At 33.7% G+C, this 12,651-nt stretch overlaps 1 protein-coding gene across 3 annotated transcripts in view; it reads right to left on the reverse strand.

Moving 5' to 3' along the window:
• The window catches only part of LOC125682382 (thyrotroph embryonic factor-like), a 31,610-nt gene extending 19,226 nt beyond the window's left edge, over positions 1–12,384 (reverse strand). The window contains exons 1-4 of one of the 3 annotated variants that reach the window (XM_048922921.2): positions 12,194–12,384; positions 11,099–11,320; positions 6,702–6,956; positions 919–1,050 (exon numbers count right to left, since the gene is read on the reverse strand). In XM_048922921.2, coding sequence (XP_048778878.1) covers positions 919–1,050; positions 6,702–6,956; positions 11,099–11,320; positions 12,194–12,284 — 700 coding nt within the window. In that variant the 5' untranslated portion in view covers positions 12,285–12,384. Of the gene's footprint in view, positions 1–918; positions 1,051–6,701; positions 6,957–11,098; positions 11,324–12,193 lie in introns of all 3 variants that reach the window. The other 2 variants (XM_048922920.2, XM_048922922.2) reach the window with 2 other exon arrangements.
• Between the last annotated feature and the right edge of the window lie 267 nt (positions 12,385–12,651).

Below are 12,651 nucleotides of genomic sequence, written 5' to 3' on the forward strand. Positions count from 1 at the left end.
CTACATGTACTTGTCATTATTTTTAGTACATGTATTATTGTTATTATTATTACTTTCACTATTGTACAGCAAGTAACCTAAACCACAGGGAGATTGAAGCATGTATGCATGTATGAAAGGAATGTTTGTGTAAGTGTCTGATGTATTGTATGTGACCAAAAAAATAAATAAATTATAAAAAAAAAAAAAAAAAAAGAAAAAAAAAAAAAAAAAAGTTTGATGACTGTCAAGCAAAGGATTTTCTAGACATTGAGCAGTCAGTATATTCCTATGTCCAGTTTAATCCTTGACCTTTGACTGTGTGACCTCAAAATCATAAGGGTCATCTACATCTCACAATGTATCAGTATACCAAGTTTAATGTCTGTCAAGGAAAGGTTTATTGAGATATTGAGTGGACAGTATCTTCCTATGTCCAGAGTGGATTGATCCTTGACCTTTGATCTTTTAATCTAAAAATCAATAGGGTCCTCTTTTACTCATTATCAACCCACATATGAAATATCATTACGATCAAGTGAATGGTTCTCAAGATATTGAGTAGACAACATGTGGTCTATTGACCAACAGACATACTGACCGACCGACAGGTGCAAAGCAATATGCCCTTCTTCTTTGATGAGGGGCATAATAAAAATACAATATACAAGTGGCAGTGTGCAAATAATTTAACCTCAATGTAATGTCACTTTAGTGTGTTACAAATTTATCCATATTTGTAAATCAATATTTATGCAGACAAGAGCAAACTGACAACATTTACCAGTTAACATATATATTTTCATGAACTGAACAAAAATGACAATCAGAAATCATGCTTCCTTCACACTTTATAAAAGACTCACAACGTTTAGCTGGTAAGTATATATGCATCAGTGTACTGTCACTATCGTTGCCATGGTAAAATGATTGCATTACCTGGTATTGATGCCAGAGCCAAGTCATTTGGATTTAAGTCATATTCTATAACAGGGCTACCCTGACGAAGACTGGGCTGATTAATGTTTGTCTGACAGGTTTCCCCTTGTCTTCTCAAACTGTCTGCTGTGTCTGCAACAGAGAGAACACCATCAGACACTCATTTTTACCATCCAAACAAAGACACCCCATCAATAGCAAAAATTCAAGCTTTCTCATACTGAATGAAAAACAGGTGAACTAGGAAATGAGCAAGATTTCCAGAATTTGAATAAAAATTTAATTAATTTCAATCTTTGATTGATTAAAATATTAAGCTTATGAATACAGGTGACTCTCGATAACTCGAAGTTCAAGGGACCTTAATTGATAAAACTTCGAGAAATCGAGAGATCGAAATTCGGAAATTGAAGTTCCGCCGGTATGGTTCAGATTTTACAGTAACCGGAAATGTATACAAACAAGGTCATATGATATCGTTTTGACATGTTTTCCTTCATAATCGTCAGGTACTTTGATATCAAAATAAAAAACCTTATTTTGCATTAATAAAAACATTTCAAGGTTATGTATTTATTTGTTCTTTAATCATGCTTAGATAGGCATACAAAACCAAGTTCCGATGATGCTTTACTATCGCAAACTAAACAGAGCACAATGTTATATGTCGCTTTACCCAAAACAAAAATTCTAACGAATGAGTAAAACGATGTTTTAGAGTAACTTTACACAAAGAACAAACTTGAGAAATTTAACATTCTGTAGATCTCTAAATTATGTATAAAACTTACTCTCTCATTGTCACATCAAAACCAATTATAGATTTTATTCATAATCGGATTATATATAATTTTAATCATCACAACTCAAAACCCCAGTGTAAGGTGTAAACTTACCAATTAGCCAATTATATACTCAAGTGTGTCACCTCCACAAAGAGGCACCAGTGATGTTTCAACTATGTAAACTCCTAATTACCCCTCCTGCATTCAACAAAATCCAGGTAAGGCCCAAGCAGAAATTATTACACGCTTGGGTAATGGTGGGTATACGCTACCACCACTTCGAGAGATCGAGAGTGAAAAACATTGAAATATGTTTTACGGGACCTAATTTCACTTCGAAAGATCGAGAACTTCGAGAGATCGGACGTTCGAGAGATCAATAGTAAATTTGCTTTGTTATATAGAGAAAAAATCAGGACCATGATTTCACTTTGAGAGACCGAGAACTTCAAGAGATCGAAGTTCGAGCCATCGAGAGTCACCTGTATTCAATACATAATATGTTTTTATGCATGAACGATGAGCCTTACTAATATTCTGTTTTATATCATCAAATAATAATTCAGAGCAGTTCAGTAGACCTATATGAATCTTCATTTAATGTATTGGAGAAATGGAAAAAGAAAAATATACTACATTAGATTTATCAGTCAGGTTTGGTCTGCACCCTTGGTAAGCTGCTGCCATATACACTGTGTATCTTTTTTTAACAAATTCTTTTCTGGTTGAAATTGGTTGCTTTGGGAATAGATCTTCAAGATTTAGCAAAAATCAATAATAATAAAAAAAAACTCCTTGGAATACACATCAAACCTTGGTTCAGAGGTTAGTAATCTAGCTAGCTTTTTATAAACTCTACATGTCTATTAAACTTTTTGAAATGGTTTCACACCATTAATATATTTTTTAAAATAACAATGTAGATGCAAGCCATTAATCTACATACACACATTACAATAATATGCTAACTAATTGTTAGAAACAGGATTTCCGTTTTACTGTTAGTGCATGGCAGCTGTATTTGCGGATCTTTGAGTGGAATAAATATTAAACTGCTAGGCAGCGAAATTGACCATGCATGTCTCTATAATCATCAAGCAAGTCCCTCCCAATGAAATATTTAGTTTACAATTAAGGAAATTATGACTATCCCTTCCATTGACCTTGACCTTCTATTTAAAGAGGCTATTCAATGCTTTGTAGTTGAAATGGAATTTATTTCATGAGTAAAACATTATTTTTTATATTTTTGTGAGTGCGAAGTATGAGTAAAAATATACCAACCAAAAAAAAAATCCTGTCTTATGAGTGAAATAAATTCCATATCTAACAACAAAGCACTGAATTTTCTGTTTATTAGATTTTTTTTGGTTTTAGAACATGTTCATTTCAAATCTTAAAGGATGTATAGTAATACATAATGTCACAATCAGTTAACATGAAATCACAATCTGTTGTTAATTATTTTCACTGCAGTGAAAATAACATGTTATTTTAGTGTAATAAAAATATCATTTTTATTCAATGGATAAATTTCAGCATTTCACTGTTGAAAATGTAATAATTCTTCTTAAAACCGAATAGAGATCTAGATCTTCATTCCTGAGAATTGAATTTTTTTAATGATAACTGTTACAATGTATTTATATCTTGAACACAGAATTTCAAAACTTTTCTCTCTGTGACCTAATGACCTTTTACAATTAATATTGAAAACTGACAGGGAATAAGACTTGAATGCAAAATATAATTTCTGTAAGCTTTGCCATAAGAGGCACATGGACCATACTGCTTACCTGAGCAGCAATTCCTAGCAATAAACAACCTTGAAAACAACAGTTTATACTAGCACCTAAATTGAGATTTTTTCCCCAAAGATAACCACTAAACATTCATTATCTTAAATATCATTTCCCCTTGAAGAGGGGCATGGCCCCTCATTTGAACAAACTTCAACTAAGGATGCTTTGTGCCAAGTTTGATGGAATTCGCCAGGTAGTTCTGGAGGAGATTTTAAAAGATTTTCCCTATATATTTGCATGTAAAACTTTGATCCCCCATTGTGACCCCACCCTATGCCCAGAGGCCACGATTTTTACAAATTGAATCTGCAAAATGTCAGGAAGCTTTCACGTAAATTTGAACTTTTCTGGCCCAGTGGTTCTTGAAAAGATTTTTAAATGACCCACCCTATTTTTGCCTTCTCGTAATTAATCTCCACTTTGAAGGGGTAATGGTCCTTCATATGAATAAACTTGAATCCCCGACACCCAAGGATGTTGTGTACCAAGTTCGATTTAAATTGGTCCATTGGTTCTGAAGATGAAGATTTTCTTATATATCAGCATGTAAAACTTTGATCCCCTATTGTGGTGCGCCTACCCTACTGCCGGGGGCCATGATCTGAAAAAACTTGAATTTACTATATGTAAGGAAGCTTTCACGTAAATCTCCACTCTTCTGGTCCAGTGGTTCTTGAGAGGATTTTTGAAAATTTTCCCTTTATGTTCACATGTAAAACTTTGATCCCATATTGTGGCCCCAACCTACCCTCGGGGGCCAAGATTTTAACAAACTTGAATTTGTACTATATCAGGAAGCTTTCATGTAAATTTCAACTTTTCTGGCCCTGTGTTTCTTTTAAGAATTTTAAATGATCTCACCCTATTTTTGTGATTATCTCCTCTTTGAAGGGACATGGCACATCATTTGTACAAATTTGAATCCCTTTACCAATGGGTGATTTTTACCAAGTTTGATTGAAATTAGCCAAGTGCATGGTTCTTGAGAAGATGAAAATATGAAAATTAAGTTTACTAACAACAACAACGCTAACAACAGTTAATGGACAAATTTTGATCAGAAAAGCTCACTTAAGCCTTCCCCTCAGGCGAGCTAAAGATAAGGCAAGAAATGTAGCTTAAATCTTGTACAAAAGGAATTTCAGAATTCTCTTTCTGGTGATCTTGACCTTTTACATTTAACCTTGAAAACCAATACAAACTAAGGTCGTCTTTATAATGTATCATTCAGTAAATTTGAAAAAAATATCAGGTAAGAGACCAGTAATAAACAAACACTTGTACAAAAGAACATAAAATCGAAAGAGTCAAATTGCTCTTGGCACCCTTAATTGCATTTCCATTGCAAAGTGATGATAAAAACTTCATCACCCTGACATTCCAATAGCTAGTGAAAGTATACTTCTTCCTGAAGTACTACCATTCCTATTGCACTAAGACTTAAATTCACAGAGATAAAATGTAAATTACAATCCATTATTGTGAAACTTGGCATGATCGAGTACTGTTGGTTATTCAGGTCTGATCGTCAGGATGTATGGAATAACAACCCGATGTAAATCCCTGTACACCTTTAATTGAACCTGGATAAGGAATTTATTTCCTAGGTAACCAAATGATATTACAGGTAATAATTTAATTATTAAAATAAGGAAATTCATGTAAGATATAGTTAATATGTTTACCAGTCAGGAGTAATTCATTAAATGTGACGTAAAATACATTGAATCTTAACAAATGTTTGTCAGTCTGTCAGGTAACAGTTTTGGGAATGACCTGTTTGTTTGTCAGTCTGTACATGTATATCTGATTTGACAGTATTGTGAATGGCCTGTCTGTTTGTCAGTCTGTAAATGTTTGTGTGAATCCACAGTATTATGAATGGCCTGTCTGTTTGTCAGTCTGTAAATGTTTGTGTGAATCCACAGTATTGTGAATGGCTTATCTGTTTGTCAGTCTGTAAAGGTTTGTGTGAATCCACAGTATTATGAATGACCTGTCTGTTTGTCAGCCTGTAAATGTTTGTCTGACATTCCACAACCTTGATTATACATAGTTGATTATAAGGTATACATGAAAGACTTCATATTTTCTTAAATGAAAAATCAGGGTCAAAGCCTTATTCCAGATCAGAGTAAATGTTATATCAAGTTCAAAAGTTGACAGTGAGACAACCAAAATGAATCACGATTATATATTTCTTCATATAGACTCAATCATCCCCAGACCACTATACATTCACTTGCTTGATGATTGCCACATGCAAAATAAGAATATAAGTCTAACAACAAAGGCTCTATTGTAAGCCTATATTAACATGTGGATCAATTTTTCTCAGATACTAGATGTTTCAAGAACCAACTGGTATATACCGAAAATGGAGTTACTATATTTATCAATCTGTAAAAGACCAATAAAATATGATGTCATAAAATCTTATATCAGACCAGATGTCAATAAAAACATGAACAAAGGCATAGATTTACATAGAGTTGTGATATGTAAATCATATTTCAAGAATTACAGTATACAGTCAAAACTGCCATAGCGACCCACTGTATAAAGTGACTCGCTGTCATATGTGACCATAAGAATTTCCCCCCAGGGCGCTACCCTATATATTGTACCTCTATTAAACGACCACCTGTCTGACATGACCAACGCCCATGATTTTAAGAACCTTTCCATGTAATTTAAGAAATTTTACCTCTATTTAATGACTGTACATTTTTCGATTGCAATGCGATTCCTACTTTCGTTTTCGGTATAGCATGTCTATTCTAGGGATTATCGCCCCTAACACTGTCATTTTAAAATGCATGGGTAATACTTTGATGGTAATCTAGGTGCGAACCTTTTTAAGGTTCACTAAATATAACACTGTAAAACTTCATAGAATTTCTCAGACAACAGACAGAAATACTTTCAATTTGATGAAAACAGCTTAGATGAGTTAAAAAGGTTAATAGATGCCATAAGCTCACATTGTATACAGGGGTGGGATGTCTGGTAATGTGATTGATTTAATTCACGATTAGAAAATTTGTACTTGTTTTTTGTCATAATTTGACTATTCTGGATATGATGATGTATTTTTGTAAAATTACATGTATTTCATACACATATGTTAGAACTGTATGGTTCATGGTATAATACAATACTTCAGTCCAGGGGTGGTATAACAGTGCATAATTACCTGTTATAGTTGTAGGTTGTGTTGAGGGGTCTTTGTCTTGAAGCTGTTGTGGTGGCAAGCTCGGTCCATTGGAACTATCTGTATGTTTGGATGGTGGAATTCTAAATGTTTCAGTATTATAGTATGGAGGGCTGGCCTCGTGTACACCCTCATAACCATGTATTGGGCTGTTCTTTGGAGAAAACCCCCCATTTTGGGGGAGTGGAGCTGCAGGAGCTGTTTGCAATTGAATGTAGTCCTCAGTGGGAGTTACGGCTGAAAATAATAAAAATATTGATATTTCATCCTTCCCAAGCCACATGAATCATATTTCACCTTTGAAAATACACAAGGGTATGAACTGCAACACTTCACATCAGTGAGCATATTTCATGAAGAACGTTATTTGTATTTTCAAAAATGAAGTTTATTTCAATCTTATACCTATGTACATTCTACTTTCATATCTCTCAGAATTCCTGATTGTTAAAATAGAAATACTATATTTATAATCATCAATGTTTTGTTTTTTGATACTGTGGATTTCACAGAGTGTGATCCGATTTTCTGGATCACCACACTGTGGTTTTCTGATTCCGTATCAGTATCCTCTAAAACTGATGATGTCACAATGCATCAACGCAACATTTTTTTGTAGAAAATGTCATGTCACAATTAACAAAACTGGCGCAGAATTTCACTGTATGTTACTATGTCTGTGTTTTTGATAACTTGGATTACATTTATGATCTTACATATATGGATTTAAAAATACATAAGGGGTTATATAATAAATTTATCATTACTACAGTAACTTGATCCGATGAGTCGGATCACATCTCGTTGACAGGCGCAGATTATCAGATCAAACTCGACGCAAAGCATCTCGTTTGATCTGATGGAATCGAGCCTATCAACTCGACATGATCTGACTCTTCAGATCAAGTTACTGTAGTAATTATAATAAATATTTATCAAGATTCATGTATGCATTGTATCACAGCTCAGTACATTCACATGGAAATGGTCACCACTAAAATGACAGCCAAGGGACATAACGTTTGAATAGTGTGGATTCATCTATTATTAAAAATGACATGATAAATGACATCAAGTGCTTTCTAGAGCCATTCTGAGGGGTTTTTCAGGTATCAAATGAATCAAAAGTAAATGACAATGTAGATTATAAGCATAATTGTTTACTCAATAACATAAATTCAGAGATTTAGTGGTTGATAATCCAACAGTTTTTTTAAATTCTGTGAATTTTTATGGCTTGATTTCAATGGATGAAATTTTATACCCAAGGATGCTGGTTGCCACGTTTGGTTGAAAATGGACCAGTGGTTCTGGAGAAGAAGTAAAAAATGTAAAAAAGTTTACAGACAGATTGACAGACATATATATATACAGCCTATTTTTTGCATTTTTGTGATTATCTCCCCTTTGAAGGGAGTATGGCCCTTCAGTTGTATAAACTAGAATCCCCTTCACCTAGGGATGCTTTGTGAAAATTTTGTTTGAAATTGGCCAGCTGGTTCTGGAGAAGAAGATTTTTAATATTTCTCAGTGTATTTCTGCTATTCTGCTATTATCTCCAGGGATCGAAATTAACTTTTTTCACAACTAACAAATTTTAGCTTGTGGATTATTTTCCAACTAGCAAAATTGAGCTTTTACTAGCATTTTTCAATCGATTGCTGTTTTACAGGAATTTAAGAAAACAAGCATGTATCTATATCAAAATTTTCGGGAAAATCTTTAAAACTCTTCTTTAAAGTGCAATAATAAAAATGATATTGAGAAGTCTTTCATTTAAATTTTAATGATTTATCAGACAACACACATGTATCATTGGTGCATGATGAGGGTCATAGGGTACACTTGTGCGGCGAACTCGCTGCAGTCCAGAGATCTACCACCTATTTACAACATCATGTGGTTTGAAATCTTGAAGACTGTTTGCGTCAATTCAAACTATATCTTCAAAACTTTTGGAAATTTCATATAAAAAATTCTAGTTGGAAAAACAAAACACGAACTCTAAAGTGTTTGACTATAGACTATAGAAGGACACTGCGTGAAGCGTGACACTAACACTTCCATGTGCTGTTTTATGTAAACACGGACGAGATCAACATGCTTGCTATTTAAATCAGACGTCTCCGAGACGCCCAGAGTGTGCATGAAGTAGGCCATCTTCGACATCACTGACTGAGATGACCTTGGCCTTAGTTATTTATTCGATCAACGTTTACTTTTTCAATACTTGTATATTCATTCTTTAAAGCATTTCTATGTAAAAGACAAAATTATTGTAAACTTCAAAGTACAGCCAATAAACCAAGGAAATCCGGAAAAAAGATCAGTGTTTTTTTTTACTCGCAAAAAGCTGTGATCACTTGCGATTTTTCACTCGCTATGTCAATTTTTAACTCGTATTTAGCGAGTATTTCCCCTTAATTTCGTTGCCTGTATCTCCCCCTGGAGAAGGGTGTTGCCCTTCATTCATTTGAACAAACTTGAATCCCCTTCACCTAAGGATGCTTTTTGCCCAGTTTGGTTGAAATTGGCCCAGTGGTTCTGGAGAAAAGTTTATATACAGACAGACAGATGGATAACAGGTGATCAGAATAGCTCACTTGAGCTTTCAGTTCAGGTGAGCTAACAATTATGTTGTCCAAGTATGGTGGTAAAATGATGTACCACTTACCAAACCTCTATAACTGAGACAAAATTCATCTACTGATGTGTAAAATAGCACAATTTGCTGGCAATTTTACTGATAATTTAATGCTGTATTTAAGTTTCTCATAAAAGCTAGGAAATGCTTCCCAGTGCACTGCATGCCTTCTAAATATCTAATTCTTTACTGGGGGGGGGGGGGGGGGGCAGGTGCATGCCCCCACACACCCTAGTGCACAGCATGTGCCTTTAGCACTGTAAAAGTCATCTCCTATACTTATTTCAATTTCCCCACCTTAGTACTTCTAAATCCTGTACATATCATCAAGAAATCAAGGTGTTACACAAGTTCAATTTCAAATAATTCTCTGGCAGCAAAATTTATACACATTGATATGCTTTATTTTGTCTGACACTATTCACAGTCAAAAACCTATAAAAACATTGATGAAGCCTTGGAAGGAATTCAGTGACCTTGAAGTCACGTGCTATAACTCAACATTTAAAATGATTCTACTATGAATAGAGCAACATGTGAAGTCTTTCATATTACAGCGAATTTCAATTGCCTGCTGGATTGATCAACAGACTTTACAATTTGGTCAGCAAAGTATCACATTTGGTCTGAATTTAGGTCACAAAGTTACTCAGGTATGACAAAGAATTGACAACTTTTTTTTCTCAGTGTGAGTGAAAACCCCATAAATAAGATAATTTAACACTTCAGTTTTACTGATTATTTCAGGAAAAAGAATTTCTCTAATTGTATAAGTTAATAATTTCTTTGTTAAAATATCTCTCCATCTTATTTTTTTCATGGTTATAAGCTGAATAGGTGTTGTAAAATTCCCAAAGGTAGATGTGCACTAACCAACCCTAAAAACTATAAATAGAATAGAAAGTCTGAACTTAAATGGTTAGCTATAATAACAAGAATTCTATTGGTCAGAAACAGTAACAATAGAAGAGTTTTCTGGAAGTTTTCTTTGTGTGATATGAATGGAATGACCTCAAATATAGATTGACAAACAGATGAATGGTACATGAACATGTGGACACTTTGTGAGATGTCTAATGAATTTTTTTTTTAAAGTGAAATTGATAAGAGTTTAGTAAAGTTCAATTTAATCAATAAAAAGAATTGTATTTGAGAGAGAGAGAGAGAGAGAGGAGAGAGAGAGAATGCACCCTTTTCTTTACTTAAAGTAATCAAAAGTATTTTTGAAAGAAAAATATAATCAAATTTGATTTTGTTCCAAATTTATTGATTTAAAAACACTTGAAATAATGTTTCAAATTAGAGAGAGAGAAAGAGAGAGAGAGAGAGGGTGCACCTTTAATTAAACATGTTAAAGTAATCAAATGTATATCTGAGAAATATATTCAATTTGATTTAATTGATGTTCACTTTGAAAAAAAAATCCTAGGGAAATAGCTGCAAAAGACACTGAAATCAACTCAGATTTACCTGTAAAGCAATCTACGCTTGAGTAACTTTGTGACCTAAATTCAGACCAAATGTGATTCTTGGCTGACCAAATTGTAAAGTCTATTGATCAATCCAGCAGGCAATTGAAAACTCAACCTGTAATTCGCTGTAAAGCTAGAATACATTTCTGCCTGACAAAGCCATTGCATTGACAGCTTCTTTTCATTGTTTTGTTTTTTTTTCTTTAATTTTTTTCATGCATCCTTATATTGGGAAAAGTAGCATAAGGAAATTTGAGTGATACCTCTCTTCGGTTCAGGGGAGTCCAATATTTGTTGACCATCATCCTTCTTCAATTCTGTGGAAGGAATGCCATTTTCTGAGAGAAATTCATCCAGATCCATATACTGCAGGCTGAACTCCCCATTGTCTGGTCCACCAACTTGACTTGTGTTCCACAAATTGGGTCCAAGAAAAGCAGATGTAATTCCATATCCCAAAGAGACCTCCCCTTTTTTTAAGTTTGCTGCTAAAATAAAAGAAACTCTTAACGATAAGAATTTATATAAAGCATACCCAAGAATGATACAATCAACAACTTTCTTTCTAATTTTGAAATCTGGTCAAACTAAAATTCTGTGTAACATTCTGCACAACAGTGAGCGTGACACAGCTTAATTTAATGATATTGATTTTTTTGTATGTGTGTTTCAGGCATCTTCTCTTTTAAAGTGAATGTAAATAGCAAAATCCTATCAAGAGTGGAATCAGATCAAGCATCAAAGGAAATCTCTAAAATTTAAATATATCTACAAAACTTGGATTTTCACAATTTATCTATATAATATCACAAGTGACATAGATGAATAACTTTTAAAGCCCTACAAAAACACAAAGTAAAACAACACCTAGTGAAACAATATTAAAACACATGGACTGAAGGCAGTTTTTATCATTACACCTATATCTAAAACTTTTACATCATGCCCCACTATAAAGATATATGAGATTTTTTTTAAATACAGATGTAAGATTTATGAAAGGTATATTCAATTATATTTATTGTGAAACCTATGCATATTGCAAATACTGCTTGCATTTATACTTTATAAAGTTCTGTCAAAAGTTGTAATCATTGTGCAAATTTCGCATGAAAGTTGAGAAAACTGGTAATCACTGTCTTAATACATTTTAAAATATGCATATTTTTACCCAGGGAAAAATTACTTCATCAAGATTAAAAGAAACCAGTTTCGACCAGATTTTTTAAAGTTAAAACCAACATCACCTGTAAGTTGAAGCAAAATAAATAGATCTAGTATGTCATGTAAAAGTGATAGGTGCGCATGACCATAAGTGTGCATAGCGTATTTATATACACATACATATCTGTACTTACGTCTATTTAGCAGGGGGGGATGTTGCAGTTCGGGAATTTCCAATAAATCTTTAAGGGTGTACCTCCCGTCTTCATTGCTGTTAAAGGCCATCTTATGCACCTGTTTAAAGCACGAAAACAATATTAAAACACATCAACACTATTGGAAACTATTCCCTAGAACTGTCTTCCATGAACATCTGTGTCAATATGGGTAAAAATATCTACCAATCAGAGCCCGGTAATCAACATTTACCTCCAAGTTCATTGATAAACACCAAACATGTCACGTTGAGACCAATGTGTATGTATATACATGGAAATGTGTGCTTGTATACTAACAAACCTACATAATAAATACTCTCTCTCTCTCTCTCTTCTCTCTCTCTCCCTCTCTCTCTCTCTCTCTCTCTCTCTCTCTCTCTCTGTACAGGTCTTGGCTACTTGTGAAATATAATATAGGCTACATGTTGGCAAAT

Source organism: Ostrea edulis, chromosome 2 (assembly GCF_947568905.1).
Source record: "Ostrea edulis chromosome 2, xbOstEdul1.1, whole genome shotgun sequence".
Lineage (NCBI taxonomy): Eukaryota > Metazoa > Mollusca > Bivalvia > Ostreida > Ostreidae > Ostrea > Ostrea edulis.